At 39.3% G+C, this 23537-nt stretch overlaps 1 protein-coding gene across 1 annotated transcript in view; it reads right to left on the bottom strand.

The window, feature by feature from the left end:
• The window catches only part of LIN7A (lin-7 homolog A, crumbs cell polarity complex component), a 161891-nt gene that overhangs the window by 36267 nt on the left and 102087 nt on the right, over positions 1-23537 (bottom strand). The window contains exons 3-4 of the mRNA XM_002711366.5: positions 12519-12590; positions 10031-10240 (exon numbers count right to left, since the gene is read on the bottom strand). Coding sequence (XP_002711412.1) covers positions 10031-10240; positions 12519-12590 — 282 coding nt within the window. The remainder of the gene's footprint in view (positions 1-10030; positions 10241-12518; positions 12591-23537) is intronic.

Raw genomic sequence — 23537 nt, forward strand, 5'->3', positions numbered from 1 at the left:
ATACCACATGGTTTCTCTCACATGTGGAAGTTAAAAAAATAAGTGTGTGTGTATATATATATATATATATATATATACATATGCACATATATATGTATGTACATATGTGTATGCATAGTGAATGTTATATTATTTGGTACGTGGACATTTATAAATGTTATCTTCACTAAATTAGATCTCTTACATACTAATATTACCCCTTCTTTTCTCATTGTATGATGTTAATATATCCACTCTTCTTTTCTTTGTGTTTATATTTTCTGAGTGTATATTTAATTCAAAAACCTTCCAAATTTTCTTGTTTGGATGCATCTCATACATACAGCATATAGTTGAGTTTGCAGTGTGACCCAGTCTGAAAACTATTTTATCTTAATGAAGATTTAATATATATTAAATATATTTAATAATTTAATGCATTAATATAATTACATTTAATATACTATATATTATATAATATATTTAATAATTTAATATATATTAATTTATATATGTGAAAGTACAGGCAGCCACTAAAAGTGGGAAGAAGAAAGAAACTTTTCCCTCCTACAGCCTCTAGAGGGAGCACAGCCCAGTGGACCATTCCATTTTGGGCCAATAACACCAATGTAGGATTTCTGGCCTTCAGGACTGTGAGATAATAATACATTTCTGTTGCTTAAACCACCAGGTTTGTGGTCAGCCCTAAGGAGCTACCATACATGTGGACTGAAAGCCTCATTATTCTGAGAACCGTGGAACTTTTTGAAAAGACTCTGGGGGAATTCTCCGAGGCTGGGATAGTGGTGGATACACTTGTACTGCTGCTTGCCCATTTATATGCATACATTTATCATCAGAAGCATCACTATGTTCTTAATGTGTATCAGGCAGACATGTCCATAAGGGTTATAACTCTTTCCGCTTTGTTCACCACTCTATGTACAGGGCTTAACTCAGTAGCTGGTATGCAATACATTGCTCTACAAATAACTGTTGAATGGATGAAAAGCACTGGTAAAATAATAGCACAATAATGAAGAAAACACGACCAATAAACGGTAAAAAATAATTGTAAGAAAGACTGTACCAGTAGCTAAAGTGAACAAGTCAAGTATGTATTCCCAGCAATGCAGAGACCCATGTCAGTCTGACCCCATGTGTGGGAATCTCCTTCACTCTGCAGGCTGGTCCTTCAAGGCTGATCAACTGTGAGTGTGTGCTGGCACTGCAACATTGTCAGACAGTTTATCAGAAGGCTCACTGGATGTTCAAAATTCTAGTTGGTCTACTAATGAGTGAGAAGTAATATAGCTGGTGACTATTCTTTCAGACAGACATGACAGCCTGGGAGCTATTGTTACCGTCCTATTGGGTTAGCACGACATATCTGCATTATACTTTAATTGCCTATGATGACTACAATGGCCCTGGGACAGGATTGAAGCCAGGAGCTGGGAACACAATTGAGTCTTCCACATGGGTGCCAGAGACCCATTTGTTGTGCATTAACAGGAAGCTGGAATCCAGGGCAGAGCTAAGATTCGATCCAGACACTCTCATATTGGATCCAGCAGGTGTCTTAACTGCTAGGCTAAATAACCTTCCATACTGTTTAAATGAAAAGCTCTCCTGTCACAAGATGATGCAGAATGAAGGATACTAGAACACTGCCTGATCAGCATTGGAAAACACACTGGATCACACCGGGATAAAGCAATGTAAATGTACCCTCTTGGGTCCTTCACCTATGTGAGTGAAGTCTTGCACCATGTCACTCTGAGGACAAAAATCTGCAGCACTTAACAAAAACTTTTATTCCTATTTAATTATAACCCAAGTAATCTCCTTCCCAGTTGCCATGAAAGGTAACGAGTCTCCTAAGGTCCTAGGTAAGTGGAGGACAGATGTGAGAGTCACTTTATTGGAGGCCTCTTAGATCCTAATGAAGCTGGGGCTTACAGGCTGAGCCTCTGCTTGTCCCCTCTGTATCCCAGCCCTGGTTCCCCTCCAATGTCCAAGAGGACTCGGAGGGCACTTGTGTTTCAGGTCTGTACATTCAGCCCATGGAGGACGGCTGTGCAGGCTACACTCTGGTGCTCGTGCAAAATGGGATGATGGAGCAGGCAGGTACGGAGAAAGCAAAACACATTCAAACCACCCTCTTCACACCTGCTCAGTATGCTGATCCATTTGAACTACAGCAAACCCTTTCTCCTTCAAAACATTACGACTTTTAAGAGTGGCTCTTAACCTTCCAAAGATCAAAGTCCCTTATGAGTAGCTGGGAAAAGCAAATGGCACCCTCACCACCGAAAATGCACTTAAACGAACTAAAAAAAAAATTAAGAAACCTTGGGGTCAGCACCGTGATGCAGCGGGTTAAGCTGCCACTTGTGACGCTGGCATCTGATATCAGAGTGCCAGCTCAAGTCCTGGATGCTCTGCTTCTGATCCAGCTCCCTGCTAACATGCCTAGGAAGGCAGCAGAAGATGGCCCTCGTGCTTGGGATGCTGCGACCCATGTGAGAGGCCAGAAGGAGTTCCTGGCTCCTGGCTTTGGCCTGGCCCCGCTCTGGCCTTTGCAGTCATCTGGGGAGTGAACCAACAGATGGAACATCTCTCTATCTCTTTCTACTTCTTTGTCACTTTGCGTTTCAAATAAATAAAATTTTTTTTAAAAAATTAAGTAATCTTGTTCTCTGCATTATGCATGTAAGTGCTAATTTATTAATGACTGAGGTATTTACTTATCCTTAAATCATTATTAAGACTGTCTGGGATAGGATCTCCAGTTCTGCTGGAGCTTGGGAAAGTCGCTTTCTCTCTTCCTCAGTTTCCTTATGTGTAAAATGAAAATAATAATAACACCTCCCACAAAAGACTGTTACGGGACAAGAATGAATTTCTTATGTCAAGTAAGCAGTGCCTGGCATTCAGCAGCCGTCTCTGCAGCCTTGAGTGTCCACAGGGACTCTTCTGAGACTGGCAATGAACAGAGACCACCGTAGACCACCGTTGTCAATAGAGTACACATGCTACCGGGTAATCTAAAGGTTCATAGCAATCTTGCAATGTAATTCACAGCAATTTAAAAAGCCTTTATGTTTTCTCTTTGTTCAGGCAACATGTAATAAAATGTTAATACAGGCTTCTCCTCTAGGATGGTATACATTCACAGAGTTCAAACTAGAATTCTAATTTTTGCTTCCTTCTCATTCCACACCTGACAGCCAATCTGCATAAATAATATGGGCTGTGAGAACTTATCCTTAACATGGCACAGGTATTTATAAAGTGGGAAGAGGGCCAGGTTCCAGGAAAATCATTTATTCCGTTCCAGCCCTGAACTTTTACTCATTCATTTGTTATACTTAAAAATCAATTAGCAATGTGCAGTAAACTGTATCGATTATTTTATTTAGGCTTAACCACAGAGCTAGGCAAATTTAATGGGCATTTCCCCACCATGCTTTAAAACCATGTTTGGGGTTCAGACCCTAATAAAAGCCTCTTTCCACCATGATGTATTTTGAAAGTTCTTGTGTTTCTATTTAGCTTTATTTTTTAAAGATTTATTTATTTATTTGAAAGAGCTACAGAGAGTGAGGTGGGGGGGGAGAGGGAGAGGGGGAGAGGGGGAGAGAGGGAGAGAGGGGGAGAGAGAGAGAGAGAGAGAGAGAGAGAGAGATCTTATTGCCGCAATGGCTGAAGTCAGGAGCTTCCTCCAGGTCTTCCTTGTGGTGGCAGGAGCCCAAGCACTTGGGCCATCTACTGCTTTCCCAGGCCATTAGCAGGGAGCTGGTTCCCAGGCCATTAGCAGGGAGCTGGATCAGAAGCGGAGCAGCTGGGACTTGAACTGGAGATCATATGGGAAGCTGGTCTTGCGGGCGCTGGCTATATCTGCTGTGCCACAGCACTGGCCCCAGCGCTTCTGTTTTATTTGCCTGTCCTCTGCCTTTTCTGTTCGTCATCTGCCTTCTCTCCCTTTAGAACACTTTGTGACTCTTGTGACCTTTGTCCTTTTTTTAAAAAAAATTTTGAAATACTTATAGATGTATAGGAAGTTGAAGAGTGATGAAAATGACAGCCATGTACCTTGTACCTAGCCTCCCCTAATATTAATACCTTGTAAAACTATGGCACATTAGTAAAACCAGGACATTGATGTTGGTACATTCCATAAAACTCAGTCAGCTTTTACTGGGATTGGTTTTTAAAATTACTGGTTACTGTATCAGTTATGATTGCACTAAGGGTTGAAAATCCATTTCCTATGTGTATTTGGACATGAGTTTGTGTGTGTGCTTGTACAGATCCATTGGGGTGTGTGTGTGTGTGTGTGTGTGTTTAAAAGAGAGAGTGGGTGGGGGAGGGAGGGAAGGAGGGAGAGAGAGAGAGAGAGAGAGAGAGAGAGAGAGAGACTGACTGACTCTCTGGCCCCATCTAATTCATGACACTTCTGGGGAACAAATGGGAAAAAGTAATAAATAAATAAAAATATTTCCAATCTTCCCACTTAAGAAGACTGTTTCCCGGGTAGGATACACAGAGTAGACAGAATTGACTTACCCTCTCAGAGTAAAAGGTGGTGGGTGTATATTGTGGGGGAATGGGTATATGGAAGTCTCAGCAAAATCCCATTGGAAGACATAAAATCCCAGAGTCATGGAGTTGGAAAGGATAGTGGGGTCAACTGTTTCAACCCTTTGCATGGTATACATGAACAGTGGGTTGGGTATATTTTTACCCCCAAAAGTTCATTGGCTGGAGGTTTGGTTTCCAGTGTGGTGGTGCTGCAGTAGTGGACGTTTAAGGGGTGGGGCCTAACATTTGCAGCAAAGTGGCTGGAACTGGAGGCTGTCATGTTCTGTAAAATAAGCTAGACATGAAAAGACACATACTGAATGTTCGGTTTCATGTGTAGAAGCTACAAAAGTAAAGTAAAACAAAATAAACCCTAATATGGATACAGAATAGTGCTTACCAGAGGCTGGGACAGATAGGGAGAGAAAGAGGGAGTTTGGATATCAAGTAACACATCAGAGTTAGATAAAAGGACTAAGTTCCTAGTGTTACCCAGCAGAGTGGGAGACTACAGTTCACAATAACCCAGTATATATTTTATGAACAAACAGAATAAAGGAGCTCGAAGCTTCCAGTCACGAAGTAATGACAAAGAAGGGGAAATACTGATTACTCTGTTTTGATCATTACGCATTGAACATATATATTGAAATATGACACTGTAGGCCATTAAAATGTATAATGATGATTAATGAAAACTTTTTTACAAAGAAGTGAGGCTCACTGGAAGCTCATGAGGTCATGGGAGCTCTACCCTCATAAATGGATTAAGGCTGTCTGGTGGGAGCAAGTCAGCTCCGGTAGGAGTGGATTAGTCTTCAGAGGGCAGGCTGTTCTACAAGGGCGCGCCCATCTCCCTCTTGTACATGTGCCCCTCTGCATGTGGCTGGTCCCCTTCCCACGGCTCCATCATGTTGTGATATGGCCAGAGGCCCCTCAACGGAAGGCTGGCACCAGCCTGTTTGGACCTTCCATCCACTAGAATCTTGAGTCAAATAAACCTCTTTGCTTTATAAGTTACCCGGCCTCAGGTATTTTGTTACAGTAACATAAAAAAAGACTAAGACAACAAATTTCAAAATACCCTTGCTAGGTGGTTGCCTAATCTCTGATTGGCACTTCAAATGATAGGCCTTATCATCTGGTCTTAATTTAGAAAGCTCTAAGTATTTCAGATCCCTTGGTGGTAAGACAGATTCGTCTCCCTGCGTTTTCCCCACTGGTCTTGGATCTGCTATCTCAGGCCTTGTACCAGGAGGGACAAGTGAGGAGACTTTCACTTCCCTAAACCTCCTCTCTACCCTGCACAACTCCAGTCTTTATTCAACACGTTCCTCACACACGAGACTGCTCCTCTCAGATGACTTATGACTTTCTATGCTCTGTTCAAGACATTGATATCAATGGCCCTACAATCACATTAACAGATTATTTCCCCCTGAAGTCTACTTTCCTTATACTCCTCTGGAAATCAACTGAAATTTCTCAGTTTTTTTTCCCCCCTGGCCTTCATATTCAGTCATTCCTCCCTGATTCTGCACCTATGGAGCTAGTTTTCTGGGCCTGGGAGTAGACTTCATGTAGATTCTTATTAAATTAGGCCTATTGTACCACTCTATTGAGATTTTGTTTATCCTGACTGTCACTAAATGTATTTTCTGTCCCTGCTGGCTCCCTGCTGGCTCCATGTTGGCTGCAACCTTCATAAACAGTCCTTAAATCCTTTCTCAAAATTGCTGAGAAAACACTTGAGTGTAAAAGGGCGGAAAGCAGATCATTAGAAAGCTATAAATTGTTAACTGTAACATTTTGGCCTCCTGTTAATGATAAATCTTAATTTGGCATTCATAATTCTTCACTGAGGGTTGACACAAGAAGTAGCCATACTAAAAAGGCTTCTGTGTTTTCCATAAACTTGTATTAGGTAATTCAGTGTCTCATTTGGAAACACCCCATGGGAAATTTCTCTCCGAGCCAGGAGATAGAAAAAAAAATCCTGATGGTACCCTAGCTTTCTTCTGTTTTGACTTCTAAGAAGTGAAGAAAAAAATCAATGGCTCAATTGCTGTATCTTTTCTTTATTCTTATTTATTGATTTCCCCCTTAAATCCCACTTTAATACTTCTAACACTCCATGTTAATAATCCTGTATTAGCATACATTACATTTTACTAGACGTCATGACATATGCTTCCTTAATGCAAGCAGGATATAAAAGCAAACAAACATTTCAGATACCTGTTCAAATGTCTAAAGGCCCATGGCACAATTTACTTTTTAAGTAAATTTTTAAGTAGAATATTCTCCAGAGTACCTAAGCCAAGGGTTAAGGTTTGCTCCTGCCCTCCAGATCACCTCCTTCCAAGCTGTGTTCTTAGTTTAGAATGGCATGCTCTGTCATATTCATTTTCCTTGAATTTTTGAAGACCCCTCCTATGCAGGAATTTCAAATTTTTTTGGCACCAAAATAGCTTACCTCAGGATTCCATGTTCCACAAACTTTGTCAAATACCTACTTGTATAAGATGGAGGAAGGTCTAAGCGTTTGCAGCAGTGACCAAGACACCACTTGGGATGCCTGCATCTCCTATCAGAGTGCCTGGGACAGACTCCTGGTTCCACTTCCAGCCCTGGCTTCCTGCTAACGTGCACCCTGGGAGGCAGCCGTGACGGCTCAAGTACGCAGGTCCCTGCCAGGTGTGCAGGAAACCCAGATTAGGTTCTAGGTTCCTAGCTGCAGCCTGACCCAGAACAGGAGATCTGTCTCTGTCTCTTTACCTTTTAAATAAAAAAGAACAAACAAATACTTTTTTAAAAAAGCAGCATGTTATGAGAATGTTCCATAGTAATCTCCTCATATCTCCTCATATGGAACTTTATTTCCAAGTAGAAATAGAAATCATTTGATCTTTTGGTATTGGATCTTTTTTATCAGGTTTACAGAACAGGTTGTCTGATTTAATTACTGCTTTCTTGCAAAAAAAAAAAAAAAAAAAAAAAAAAAAAAAAAAAAAAAACCCTGCTAAAATGCCTATATGTATAGTGGAATTTGCTTCAAGAATTGCTTTTAAACCTAACTGGCAAAATTAACTGTTGAGGACAAATGGCCAGAGAGAATTAACCTCATCTACTACAACTTTCTTTAATAGCCACCTTTACCTTTTTTGAATAAGGAAATATAGGGGCAGAGAATATTAAGCCATGATCATTTGGATGACGAGTGGTAGAACCTATGTGATTCCATTCTTCTAACACTCCCTAATGCCTCCTGGGTCCTCTGCTAGGTCATCACAGAGTTCCATGAGTCACTGGGAAATGTGCTCTGCTCCTTGCAAATGCGTGGTTCAACAATCAAGCTTCAGACGCCTACTAAATTGATTTTGCATAATTTTTTTGCTTTATACAACTGATATATTTTAGAGTTTTCTGGTCTTTTCATATCCTTTTGCTTTACTCCATATATTCAGAGAAACTGCAGGTTCACACTCTGAAGTACAGATTCCTGTGTAGCATAATTGTGTGACCTATCTCTAGAGCCCTCAACCAGAAAGTTCAACTCAAATAATTTGTGGAAAAGTGCTTTTAAAAAGTCACAGTTATCTAAAGGTCAATAAAAAGCTTACCTCAAAGCAATTCTACATAGAAAAAAAGTAAATGAAATGGTAATTTTAGAACTTGTATGCTGAAATGATATAAAATATTCATGGTTGAAAATTTTGTTGTAAAATTAGACAACAGTAGAGTTGAATGAATCATTTTGAGTTCTATAAAGCCGCTTGTCAGGCTAATAATAAACAATGAACAAAATTCAAAATAGAAATACAAAAGAATGTTAGCCCATAAGTACCAGTTAGATATTACATTTCTTTTTTTTTTTTTTTTTTTTACAGGCCACTGAGTGGACAGTGAGAGAGAAAGACAGAGAGAAAGGTCTTCCTTTGCCATTGGTTCACCCTCCAATGGCCGCCGCGGCCGGCGCACCGCGCTGATCTGATGGCAGGAGCCAGGTACTTCTCCTGGTCTCCCATGGGGTGCAGGGCCCAAGCACTGGGGCCATCCTCCACTGCACTCCCGGGCCACAGCAGAGAGCTGGCCTGGAAGAGGGGCAACTGGGACAGAGCCCGGTGTGCTGGTGCCGCAAGGCGGAGGATTAGCCTAGTGAGCCGCGGCGCCGGCAGATATTACATTTCAAGTGCATTTTATCTTGGATATTGTGATCAGCATGGTCACAAATAACCCAAATTTAGTTTACATGTCAAAAAATGTTAAGTTCTTAGAGAAAAGATCTTAGGTTAGTAGAAAGGTAAACACTGACACACTGACATTCTCCTGTTGATATTTCTTTCTTTCTTTTTTTTTTTTTTTTTTTTGACAGGCAGAGTTAGACAGTGAGAGAGAGAGAGACAGAAAGAAAGGTTTTCCTTCCGTTGGTTCACCCCCAAAATGGCCACTGCGGCCTGCATGCTGCGCCGATCTGAAGCCAGGAGCCAGGTGCTTCCTCCTGGTCTCCCATGAGGGTGCAGGGCCCAAGCACTTGGGCCATCCTCCACTGTCCCCCCCCCCCCCCCCCCGGGCCACAGCAGAGAGCTGGGCTGGAAGAGGAGCAACCAGGACAGAATCCAGTGCCCCAACTGGGACTAGAACCCGAAGTGCCGGCACCGCATGCGGAGGATTAGCCTAGTGAGCCGTGGCGTCGGCCTTCCTGTTTATATTTCTGAAATAGATAGTTTTGGGTTACATTCATTTGATGTAAGCAGAAGTTGTGAAGAGGAAACGATTTGTCACATAAAGCTATTTCTTTAGCAACTTGTTATTATATGTGGAGTTAATGACATTCAAAGAATATGAGGTTATAAAATAGAATGATTTTTACTTTAAGTTGTTATATCTTTTAATTGTATTTGAAAATTGAAACACATGTGATGAATAGATAATGTAATCAAACTTCTTTAGGCATGGAGGCAGGGAGAAGACAGGCTAAAAAATTTTGAGTGTACTCTTGTTGAATACCTGATTTAAAGAATTCTGAGTACATTGGATTTTATTACATAAAAATTATCCTTTCTCCATAATTAAAATGAAATGTCCTTACATTATGCGAAATGAACACCTGTATTTTTGTTTTTAAAATGTGTGCATTTGCTTATAGTAATAGAATGAAATAGCATTCTTCTGATTATTCAATTACAGTAGTAAGGGGCAGGCAGATTCTGCTAGGTGGCATAGTTTCCTGGGATAATGTCCCCACCGCTCGATATTTACCATACCTGAGTAAGGTGGAATGAGACATAAGAAATAGAATTACAGCTTTTATAGGTTTAATATTCATCAACACTTAGAAAGCTGTTGGGACATAAACTTATAATTGTTTTATCATCTCAACACTGTCTTCAGTTAACAGCAGGAAAAAGAGAGAGAGAGTGACGAGCACTTAGGAGAGTCTCTGGTTATCTTATGAACATACCACTCCGTTCACCGAGAGCAGCTGGTCTCCTCTCTTGAGGCCTCCGTGTCTTTCCGCCACCCCTCCAGGAATGATGCGGGAGATATAAATCGGGGAGTTTTGCTCCTTTCCTCCCATCACGTTAAAACCAAGGCCTTCATCAGTCTTTGGCAGTTCGACTACCCGAGGGTGCGAGTGGCCTTCGCTAGCTGCAAAAGCTGCAACTGTTGCCTGAAAGAAAACATGGTCTTTTGGTGATCAGACGAGGGAAATGAGCCTAATCCTGTGTTTTGCAGGGGTAGCTCAGGCAACTTCTTACACCCTGTTATAGCATTCCCCTGCGAAAGAAAGAATGCAAAAGGGAGGAACCTTTCTTGGTTTAGAAGCCATCCACAATTCCATTCTAGGGGAAAAGCCCACTCAACTATTTCCTGCTTTCCAGAGGTTATCCATTATGGTAAAAATTACCCTTAAAGTAGAATATTTCCCAGTTACATCAGTAAGATGAGATTCCTCCTGTTTGTAGACTGCCAATAGTTTGGGTCTATCTACTACCTAATATAATTACATGTTGACTACAGCATCTTGAGGGCAGAGATTGTCTTGTCCTTTTCTTGGTATGATATACAACCTAATTTGGGCCTGCACACAAATGTTCAAATATTTATTCAATAATTTGAAGAGCTCTTGTAAGATGAATATATAATTGTGAATGCATACACAGTTTTGCTATTATGAGCCCACTGGCCTGACAAATTTGGCTTTTTTTTTCTTTAATTGAGGATGCACAAAAGAAAGTGAGAACTAAAATGTGAAAATAGATTCAAACATATGATTCTTATTTCATACCAACATTCTGTATTATTATGAATTATTCTCTTATTTGGAACAGAATTTTCCTCCCTACATTTTACATTAATATTTCAACTACTATAGTTACAGAGGTAAAGCGAACAGTCCAAGGTTTTAAAACTTACATATATAAGGCATCATCATTTAATATGGAAACAATCTTATTTTCAAATTCATGTATTAATTTTTTAAGTAAGTTCCAGAAAAAACTTACCATTAGTTCTTACCCCCCCATAGAAATAAAATAACAGTGCTTGAGTAGTTTCTATCAAGAGAAAATTCTCTGCTTGCTTGCCTGTTTTCCATTTCCATTAGCTGCCTTAACCACAGTTGTCTAGATGCCTACTATAAAATGATTTAACTCTATGCTGTGAAAATACCGATTCCCAACTACAGCACCTTCCTTTTCCACACACGGCATTACCACATCAATTTAGCATTATGCTACTGTCTGCGTTTAGTGAAAGATAGTGAATGATATGGAAATAATGGCTTGTTTTTAGCTGCATGCATTTGCTCATGCAAACCTTGTCGTCATGCATAGGTTTAATGGCTGACATGGATGCAATGCAGACAGCCCAGAAACAACCAGAAAATATTGTGCTATTGCAACATTATGCTGCTATCCTGCTGTTCTACATGAATAAGAAATGAGAATGGTAAAACATTACATAATTCACTTTCCCCTTAATTAAACCATGTAGGGATCATTTTTTTTTCTGTGTGTGTTCCACTTCAGTACAAGCAAAGCATGATGTCATGATAAAAATCCCCTCCCCTCCTTTTTTGGGCCCAAGTTAAAGAAAAAAAAAAGAACTTCCAAATCTACAGTGTTCAGTTACATACTAAAACTAAAAATTCAGGAGAGAAACTAAACAAGAGATGGCATAACACACAAAAAAAATTAAATGGAAAATTCTGATTATTTTCACTGGTTCCTCTTATATGTTATTAGAAAGATAACAGCCTTTAAAAGGCAAGTTATGTTTCTGTTGTAACATTTCTGTATTTGCAAAATAAGAACTGCATCAGTGATTTTAGTTTAAAATTATTGTTCCCTAACACACTCTTGTCCACAAAATTTCATGATCCTATTGCTGTAGCATTTTCATTAGTAGGAGGTCTGCAGTTTCTAGATATGAGTTTTTAAAGAGCAAATGTGGACACCAACACAAAAGGAGACAGGCTTTTCTTTATGCGAGCACCATTTTCTTTCAACAAGCTACACACTGCTCAGATGAACCACAAAAAAGAATTCTAGATCAGTGTCAGTTCATCTCACGTCTACCTTAAATCAAGTCTTCAGACCTATGCAAGTAAATCTTCATGCACGGAATAGGATCTAGGCTCTTTTGGATCGGAGGAAGGTGTCAGAAAACCATGTAGTATTTGAACCAGTAGATTTGCTTGTGCCAAATGGACATTTAGCAAGTTTAATGAAATCATTCTCCTTTCTTAAGCTACAGAAGCAGCAGAAACGTTCAATTTTCCATTAGGATTTTTACCTGGGAAGTAGTACTGGTTCTAGACTCTGGGCTGCCAGTGATGTCTAAATTCTCTTACAGTGTACACACGAGAATACCTGAAACACACACGCGCACAATCAATTACTACATCACTGGGGTCGAGTATATTTTTAAAGTTACTCAAGCCTTACCTTTGCAGTGGCCCTCGCACGGAATTCAGGGCAGCCATTAACAGTTATGGTTTCGTGCATGTACTGATACACCTAGAATGTTCACAGAAGAGAGGCACGTGTAAGAACGCTAAGAGGGTCTGTACTGCCATGGCAGACAGGACAATACGTTTTCACTTTTGGATCGGAGCTTCTGGTCACGAGGTCAACATAAATCTGAATAAATTATGCTGATGATTTGTATCAAAAATAGACTTTTTTTTAGTGTGGAGAAAGCTCTAGTGCAGGGAAGTTAATCATTTTTATTCAAGAAGTTTTAAAGTTGGCTACCTATGCTTATCAAATATATAAAAACTTAATTTTTTAAAGTTTACCTTTATATACAGCTGTTCTCAAATAAGTGATTAAAGTTATGTCTATAGTCACTTCTTGAATATGGTGACACATTAAAAATAGTTTTCCAAATTGATTTTCCACAAAGCTAGGCTAACAATACCTTTTCCTTGGCCCAAACTCTATTGTGTTGGAAGGTGCTTTGCTGCTAATGATGCACATTCATAACTTTCAGCCTTTATAACTTAACCTACTTTGATATATTTTACTTTAATATGAGCAGATGAGATAATTGATGAGTCTTTTAAATATAGAGAAAAATGGTATTCTGGAGCAAAGACAAAGACAAAGACCGTAGAATGAGTGACACAAATCAGCCATACAGCTGCGTGTTCCTGATAGCATTCAGGGAAACCAAAGGATGGGGATATACTATGGACCCAGGAAGATTTTGTAGGAAGCGTGCAGGTTTTGCTGATGAATTTGACTCAATCTGAGCCTTATAATACAACTGGGGAATTGGGAGGCCTTATTTTAGTATTCTAACCCTCTCTCTGCCCATCTGAGACAATGGATAGAGAATATTTAACAAGGTCATTTTAATTTGAAATAATACTTTCAATGCCTTTGGCATCTAATGGCATGCCTTACATAGCAGATAGTAATATTAATTATGATTTTAGCTAAAATAATAGAACTATTAAAACATATTAGAGAAAATGGCTTCCTGCTAATTTCCAGAGATGTTTTCTGTCAGTGGTAAAATAAGCTGCTTCATCTTAAATAAAGTGAAGTATGGGGAATGACTCTGAAAGGATAGTTTTAAGAAGAAATTTTGGGGGCTGGCACTGTGGTGCAGCAGGTTAACACCCTGGCCTGAAGCGCCAGCATCCCATATGAGCATTGGTTCTAGTCCCTGCTGCTCCTCTTCCAATCCAGCTCTCTGCTGTGGCCTGGGAAAGCAGAAGAGGATGGCCCAAGTCTTGCACCCACATGGGAGACTGGAGGAAGCTCCTGTCTCCTGGCTTCGGATCGGCGCAGCTCCAGCCATTGAGGCCAATTGGAGAGTGAACCACTGGATGAAAGACCTCTCTCTCTCTGCCTCTCCTTTCTCTGTGTATAATTCTGACTTTCAAATAAATAAATAAATCTTTAAAAAAAAGAAGAAGAAGTTTTAGAAAAAAAAACAAGGGTAGAGATGTTGGAGGATATGCTTATTTGGGATTTAAATAATATAATTGTAAAAAATGTATTGCATTATGTGTTAGTCTATTCAGTATTAGGCTGGAGTATTTTTGGGGAGTGATCCATTCGCTATTTCAGTAAAAAAAAAAATGAAATAGAAAAGCTACAATTGAAAGTGAAGGTTTTTTCCCATCTTCTATTAATCTTATTTTACATGCTTAAAGCCATAAGTTTTTTAAGTGAATTAGCAATGTGATTACTTCATCCATTCAACACCATTTATTGAATGTCTAGACATAATCTCTTTCCAACACTTTTTGGCTGGCTCAGCTACTACTGATTGGCTCTCCACCAATGCAGTCTCACCTTTCCCAGGTGACATAGTTAGAAAGAAACACACAGAGTAGTCCAGACTAGAATAGGAGGAGCACAACTCAAAATCTTTCTCTCACCTTTGATCCTCCATGAAGCAGTTGGGGTATTCAGTTTCTGTGGGAAATCTGAATAGGGACAAGGCAGACTTCCAGAAAATGAAATGTGTTCCTGCAAACTTTCCAAGTTAACTAATAGCTACCGAGCCTGTCTCCATGAAGGTGCTTCACTTGGTATTGTAGAGACATCTTTTCCAAAGATAAATCCTACTTATTTGATCTAATAGTGCCATTAAGAGGAGGGTTTCCCATGCTCTGCTTCTCTGGTTAATAAATGTCACTTCACCCTGACTCATCTCTTGTGGGAAGCGCTGCACTGGTGAACAAACTCGGTCTCCCCACTATTCATTATTTACTTTGGTGTCATCATCAAATACCTACCCAACCAGCGCACTGCTGTATTCTTGGCTGTCTGCTGCCCTCACAGGAAAGGTGGCAAAGTCCGATGCCTGCAGGAGCCAAGCCAGAGTAACGCAGACCCAGCCTTCTCTCTGTCTTATTTTCCTATTTTCTTTCCTCTACCTACACCGGTCCCCAAAGACATCAACCCGTATCACCTGTGCAGGCTTGGGTGTTCTGTTTATTCTGCTAGGGGTGCCCTTCCATCTGGCAAACACTTATTTGTCCACATTTAACATGATGACTGAAAGCCTGGCTCTCATATCATCTCCTCTCTTAGATGTTCCTGCCCTCCCAAGCAGAGCTAAGTCTCACCCTCTGCAGTGCCTCGCCATCTGAAATCATTTGGGTTCAATTTTCCAGAGAAAGTGACTTCTTTGCTCCTATCAAAGGTTGTCTATGAGGAAAACCATTTTGCAAATAACTGGAAGATCATTATTTGAAAAGAAAAAGTAATTTTTAAAGTGCCTAAGACAAATACATAATAAATATTGCAAATAATGAATCATTAATCTTAACGTCTCAATTTGAATGTTGAATTAAAAGCAGGATACACAAGGGGCGGTACTTTATAGAAAACTGCAAAGATGGCGTGGGAACAAACTGGGCCGCTGAACAGTTGTATAGTGTTGCTCAGCGACTTGATTTATTTTGAGACTCAATTTTCTCATTTGAAAAAGTTGCATTTATATAGTAATGAACTTCTGGGTCTATTATGAGGATTAAAAAAGAATTGCCTATTATATGTAGTAAACTTATCAAAATAAGCTATTATTATTTTTGTTTTCACTGTTATTGTTATTTAATGCCTCTTGTCTTACTTGATCTCTGTCTGTTTTGGAGAGAATCCAAAAACTTGCCACCCATAGTCATTTTTTACAAAGAAGAGATAGTAATCTACGGGCGCTCTTTACAAAGAACCAACACTTCTAAACTAAGGGGAATTTGGGCAATGCCCAGGGATGTTTCTGACTGTCACAAACAGGACTGTGCTACTGTCTTCTAATGCACGGTGGCCAGGCATGATGCTAGACATGCTACAGAGCACAGCAAAAAGTTATCTACGAGAATATCAGCAGACCTAAAGTTGAGCAAATCTGGTATAGGAACCTAACTGTGTATTTTTTTCTTACATGAATTAGTAAGCCATAAACATACACATATAGTGCTGAGTAAGGCATCTTGTAAACATTCAGTAAATAATTGTTGGAGTAAATGACCACGATGCTGGTGTGCACTGATGAAGACTTACTTAGGACAAATACAGTGCTAAGTATTTTATATCCATGGGCTCATTTAATCCTCACAACTGACCATTCAGGAACTCTGCACACAAGGAAATTGAGTCCTGGGATTGTTACGTGCTCATGAGTTCATAGCTAGTTAGCTACAGATCTGGCATACAAACACTCCCATCCATCTGCCTCCTCTTTTAACCCTATCAGCCTTTCCAGTGTAAACAAAGCATCAGACCACTATTTTGGTAACACGGAGGCAAATGAAAACTTTCAGTTGTTTCAGGCATTGCTTTGTAGTTTAAAGGAGTGTCTAGAACTCAGAAAGTGGCTACCATTAAATAGTGGGTTGTTGTAAATGTGCAATGGAACAATTCTGAAATCAACAAACTCATCACTCCAAATGAAAGTGAAATAATACTTTTATCTCCCTCTATGATTATAATCTACTACGATGAAATGAAATGAGTCCAGTACTACTACCAGTCTTTTTTTCCCCTATAGGGCTTTCTGATGAGTTGGTTTTCAAAAGTGAGCTGAAGAGGACATGATCTGATTATAGTGTCAGGTCAAAGCCTGTAGTCATTAATTCTATTTCATTAGCTGAGTCACCTTATGAACTTCCTCCACTTCTCATTTCCTAAGGAACAATATGTATCATTGCCTTTCTTACTTTTCAAGGACACCTATAAAAGTCTTTGTACAATTTTGAGGAAGGTGGTCATGATAAGCTAACATATTTCACCAGATACCCTGAGCGTGTCTTTAATTGAACAAGAGAAAGTGGTTGTATGAGCTTCAATAAGAAGCAGTGGGGACTGCAGGTCCCCTGAATTCTTTGGGTACCATATGTCTGCTATTCAACCACAGAATTGCTAAGCACACTTCATTCACTAAGATGGGTTTAATCCTTAATGCAGGGCAAGCATTTGGTAAAATTCTTTTTTTTAAAAAAAATGTTTTATTTATTTGAAAGGCAGAGTTAGAGAGAGAGAGAGACAGAGAGACAGACAGAGATACAGAGACAGAGACAGAGAGCTAGCAAGCTTCCATCCCCTGGTTCACTATTCAAATGGCTACAACAACTGGGGCTGGGCTAGGCAGAAGCCAAGAGCCAGGGGCCAGGAGCTTCATCCAGGTTTCCCTTGTGGGTACAGAGCTAAAGTGCTTGGACAATCTCCTGCTGCTTTCCCAGGCACACTGGCAGGGGGCTGTATTGGAAGTGGAGCAGCAAAGATTTGAACAGAGATGCCAGCAGTGCAGAAGATGGCATAATCTGCTATGCCATGGTACTGGCCCTGATGAAACTCTTAAGAGTTTTACCTTACAATTCAGCATCAGTAATTTCCTAACCTCATAGACTTAAAAGCATTTTGCATATTTAGAGCTTCTACCCAGCAGATGGAAGTTTACAAGGATGGGACAATTTGATAAGGCACTGTAATTAGAGTGAGTTGGTTCATTTATTCACTTGTTTAGCTAACACTCATTTTGGATCTATTCTATTCAGTGTGCTAGGCATCAGGGCTAAACAATGAAAAAATTAGTACTGTTGTTCTGTGTGGGTGCAAACTGTTGAAATCTTTACTTAATATATACTAAATTGATCTTCTGCATATAAAGATAATTGAAAATGAATCTTGATGCGAATGGAATGGGAGAGGGAGCGGGAGTTGGGAGGGTTGCGGGCGGGAGGGAAGTTATGGCGGGGGAAAGCCATTGTAATCCTTAAGCTGTACTTGGGAAATTTATATTTGCTAAATGAAATTTTAAAAAAAAGAAGTGCTATTTTAAAATTCTTAAATGAATAGTTTACATTTTACTTTTGTTTATATTGAAAGTTAAATAGATTATTTTTCTGGATAGGAATTGTTATCACTGATAGAATGAGAAGTACAAATTAAATAAAAGCGTCAGTTTAACTTCAGTCTGTTTACCAAGTTTATGACAGAGTTCCAATTTAGATAGAATTTAGCCAGCGAGCTAAAATCCTAATACAAGAGGATTTTTACTTTTGGGTTTGCATTTATACACATGTACTGCAGATGATATCTCAATGTAAATTCTACATTGCACACTTCTCGATCTTGAATATCCAGATAGGTACAGACAGGTGGGTAAGGGATGACAGACCAAATTATGAGTTCCTCATCCTGCATGACTTTAAGAAGCTACCATCTGTGCGTCTTTTATATACAACTTAATCCTCAAAGAGGCAGACAAGGATGTGGTTTCACAAACCGCAATCCCTTTTTATCATTATGCCCTTATTACAGTAGCTGCTATCATTACTATTATACACATGTCTAAAGTGCAATTGGAATGATATGTTTAGAATTTAGTTGCTAAGCCAGTAGTAAATTTGAAATAATCTTCAGTTTAAAATTGCATTTTGATTGTCTTGTCTTTTACTTTTTTTAAAAGGGAGGCAGGGAGGGAGGGGGAGACAGAGACAGAGACAGAGAGAGAGAGAGAGAGAGAGAGAGAGCGGGCGAGCGCACTCCTATCTGCTAGTATACTCCACAAATGCCAGCAACAGCTGGAGCTGGGTCAGGCCAAAGCCAGTGACCAGGAACACAGTCTGAGACATCACCTGCTGCCTCCCAGGGTGTGCATTACTAGGAGACTGGGGCTGAGGCAGAAGAGTGGGGATCACACCAGGAACTCAACTGGTGGGTTAACCACTAGGCCAAATGCTTGCCTCACATCTTCTACTTTTATAAAATAGTTCTGCTGACCTTTGTAACTTGATGCTATTTAAAAATTTCTGCGTGAGGCAGACACTGGGTAGACATACCTCACACAATCCCTATTTGCAAGCTTTCCTGCCAGCACTGTCCGGCCATATGACTCCATTCTCTTTTGCAAGAATTCCATTGTAAACAGGTGAGAGGCCTCTGTGAAAGTGTGGTTCTCTTGGTGCAAGTACTGTCCATTCTGCCTCTTCTACTTCTTGTCCTGAGAGTGGATATGCTCAGCTGCAGTTACATCCCCAAAAGAGAGGCCATGGAAGTGCCTAGGTGTCTGTTATAACTCAGGGAGCTCCTGAATCTTTGCAAATAAGTGGCCTACCTCTCACTTTGTTACAATGAAGAAAAATAGCCCTGTTTGGTTAAACCATTGAAACTGGATTTTCTGTTACCTGCAGCCAAAAGAATTCCTGATTGCTATATTATTCAAGTAAATGTTACACAGAGCTATATTACCTGGAGAGTCTCTTTTCTACTCCCTCGATTTCTGAATGTTATACTATAATTCCAATTATTTGCATATGTACAGATTTGCTTATATGAGGGACTACAAACTGATAGACTGAAACCATTTTTTTTTTAACTTTATCTTCCAATAATTTGTCAAAGTAGATAAAGTCTGAGGCTCCATAAACCATAATCCCTATTCTAAATATGCTCTAAAACTAACACTTTGAAAAACACAGTTGAGAAAATGAAACAAACAAGTTAGGTGGAATAAAATGTTTGCAAAAGACATATCTGATAAAGGCCTCATATCCAGTTTTTAACTAGGGGAATTATTTGCATAGCTACATCATCAAAGAAGATACATATGTGGCAAATACAAAAAGATACTCAGCATTATTAGTCACTGGGGAAGCTCCAATTAAGTCCCTAATCAGACACATCTACATACTTATTAGAACACGTAGGTTTATAAAATTACTGACAATATCTTGTGTGGGGGAGAATATTGAAAAAATAGATTGTGTGTATTGCTGGTGAGAATACAAAACAGCACTTGAGAAAATAGGATATAGTTTTTTATAAAGACCAAGTGCACACTGACTGTAAGATTCACTCATTAATCCTAGCTATTTAACCAAGTTAAACAGAAAGTTATATTCACGCAACAATAAGATGCAAACACTGACAGTAACTTTACTCATCCTCAGCACAAACTGGAAGCCTCCAAATAGCCTTCAGTGGTGAACAAAGAACCTTTTGAAGGTATACCCATGGGTGGAACACTACTTGGCAATCAAAAAGAACAAACCACTCAGACCTGCATGAACATGGATGGGCCTCAAACATGTGTAGCTGACTAAGGAAGCTATCCTCTATATGATTCCATTTATACCACACCTTAGAAAAGGCTAAACAGTAGAGACAGAAAGCAGATCATAGGTTGTCAGAGACCAGGGGTGGGGATGAGCTGACTACCAAGCCTGATGACACTGTTGGGAGTGTTGAAGTTCTGTGTCTTTATAATGGTGATGGCTTCATTGCTATATATAATTAAAATTCTTATAATGGTACACTAAAAAAGGAAAAATACTAATGTCTGTTAATTATACCTGGGTAAGCTTGACTTCAAAAAAGCAGAAAACTTTTTTTTAAGAAAGAGATGGGAACACAGGAAAGATTTTTTTGGGATGAAAACATTCAGAAACTTAGTCTTGATTTTGGATACTAAAAAGAATTTTGAAAGACAAAGGCTTATCTATATTTGCAAAGTACTTATTAAAAAAGATGTATTTATATGAAAGAACGAGAAAGGAGTGACAGAGAGAGAGAGAGAGAGAGAGAGAGAAAGGGAGGGAGAGGGAGATGGAGATGGAGGAGGGAGATATTTCACCCACTGGTCCCTTCCCAAATGGCTACAACAGCCAGGTCTGGCCCGGGCTGAGGCCGGGAGCCAGGAACTCCATTCTGGTCTCCTACATGAATAGTAGGAGCCCAAATCTGGGCCATCTTTCACTGCCTTCCCAGGCTCATTAGCAGGAAACTGGATAGGAACCAGAGGAGCTGGGACTCACAGGCAATCCAATATGGAACGCTGGCACCACAAGGGGTAGCTTAGCTGCACCATAGTGTGGGTCCCCCAAAAGTATTTACTTTATTAAAAACATGACATTAACCTTTGATCCTCAAAGTTCATAAACGTGGAAAGCAACTGATACACCCCAGTGGATGAGAATGCCTCTTTAAAACACAGATGCTCCAGAGATTTTGTAGTGCCTCACTAAGGGCAGGCTAGATACTAAAATGTCAGTGGAATTACAATTAGGATTGGAAAAAACCCTCTAGATCAGTGACTGGAAAAAAGAAATAAGCCTTTCAGCAACAGTGTGAGTAATGCAAGTGACATTATACCAAGTTATCTCAAGAGGGAAAAAGTGGAAAGACACAGAATCAGAATTATCGGAGAAAATGAATGAGAAAGGCCACATGGAAAGACAATATGACTCAAGTCTCATTAGTCCATTAGAGTGTATATTAAGGCTTGCTGAATGTATGGCTTTTATTATAAAACAAGTAAGATGTCTTTTTAAATATAAAAAAAACTAAAGAATTAAGATGGATATCTGTATCTATAATTTTAATGGATTTCTTGATCTTTCAGATTTGGAAACAGAAAAGAGTTGAATAAAGAAAAGTTATTTGATGTTGTAACTGACTTTAAAACGTCATACATCTTCATTACCCACCTGGGTGATTGGACAAGGTGCCCAATATTAATCTACAATGTATTTATCATAATATGATAAAAATGCTGCAGGTTTTCTAAGGACAGATTTTAGGCTAGGGAGATATCTAAAATGAGTCTGTGGCTCTAAACTAAATTGCATTCAGTGGAATGGAGTCCGTGCCTGCAAAATCTAGTGCCCTGATGTGAATGTGAATTCTGTACTTGATATTATAGTAAAACAGAAATAGAGCTTAAGTCACCAAAAATGTAGCCTACTAATTTGAGGATGTTTTGTGCCAATAATTCTAGATCAGTTGAAAATTGGTTAATCTGGTAAGAGATAGTATAAAATATCTAATTTTAATCTTGAGTTTTTCCCCATTTTGAAAAAAATGGCAGCCGCACATGAATTTTGCATATCTGAAGCTATAGTTATCCATATATCTTCCATATATAATTTCTCTATCCTTTTGGAATTGTGGAAAATTTCAAAATGTCAGCATTGTAACTCCTATAAACGAAAAAGTCTGAGGAATGAGACTCATTGTCTAGAGTTAGCCACTGCTTGAGAGAAAATGAACAAAGGAAATTAAATGGCTTCTACTATTTACAAGTCATGTCCACTAGAGTAAAACAATCAAGGCTCAAGTTAATCCAGCAAAATTCCAAGGATAAAATTTTCAGAGTAGTGTCTTTGTCTTATGTTTTGTACATCATCAACTTCGAAGAAAATATGTTACCCAGTGAGTAAAAAAAAAAATACTCACAGATACAAAAGTACTTCATAAAGCTCCCAGAAAATTGAATTAAAAGTTTATTTCAGTACAAAATCATTTGAAATCCATAAAATGCAGGATTTTCATAAAGTTAATGGAAAATGTATATAATGCATAAACTAGTGTTAACTTCCATTTTTGCACCAAAATAAAACAATCATTTAATTCCATTTTCCATGAACTTTTGGAAGTACCCTCCTATAAAAAAGTAAAGCATAACAACTCATATTATTTACAGAAGAGGGTTGAGCAGTTGAAGTAGCCACTTGACAGCATTACTGCCAAAATCAATTTGGCTCTTGACATCTCTTCCAGGAATGGGCCAACAACTTAAAAAATATTCCACCTTGCTTTAGTGATAATTGTGCCATGTGAAGTAACTCTACATTGTCAAGCCAGGAACAGAAAGATGAACAGACTCTCCGTGTTTAGTCAGAAGGACATCAAAGACCCTGAAGATTCACTTCATTACTATTTGAAACCATGCTGATATAGTACATAGCAACTGCCTTGGGCCAGATGGTGCTTCCTCTTAGCACTGAAGAAGAAACCTCGGTTTACAGTTAGCGATACCCACCACTAGTGTCTTCAAGAAATGAAATCAGCCTCCTGAGCCTACTTTTTCTATAGTATCCTGACAACTAAGTCGTCAGTAAAATTAAAATTATAACAAAAACACAAACACTACTGAATTGGATGATTGAAAACAAGTATGACACTTTGAGACTAAAACCTTTCCATTCTCCCTCACACATTTAATGATGGAACAAAGACATTAGCCTCAGCTATAATCACTCAATGCCCAAAAGATAGATAAACACTGGAATGTATTCCTTGCCTTTGAATCTAAATTGGATCTCACACACTATTGCTGAACCCGGGCACTCTGATGTGGCATGCAGGCTTCTTAACAAGGTCAAACACAGTCCCCAAATCTTAGATTTCTACTGGGAGGTTCACTTGGGTGTGTGTGGGGCCAAGCTGTATTCTCCAATCTGTATTTCACCAGAGAGTGAGCGAGTGAGAGCTGTATTAAAGAGGCTTGGGTGTTTTCCATGCTGATAACTAGTCTCCCATTTGGTTAAAGTTCTAGCTAGTTTAGAAGCTAGCTTTGTTGGTGGGTAATCCCTGAGGAGGCAGGATGGAAGACTGAGGAGGATATGAGCACTACAGGATTCTTGGCCATGATACCTTCTAACGGCACTAATGCCTCAAACCTACTTCTTACTTCCCACACGAGCATTTTGGGGCCCGGCC

The sequence above is a fragment of the Oryctolagus cuniculus genome, chromosome 11, assembly GCF_964237555.1.
Source record: "Oryctolagus cuniculus chromosome 11, mOryCun1.1, whole genome shotgun sequence".
NCBI classification, from domain to species: Eukaryota; Metazoa; Chordata; class Mammalia; order Lagomorpha; family Leporidae; genus Oryctolagus; species Oryctolagus cuniculus.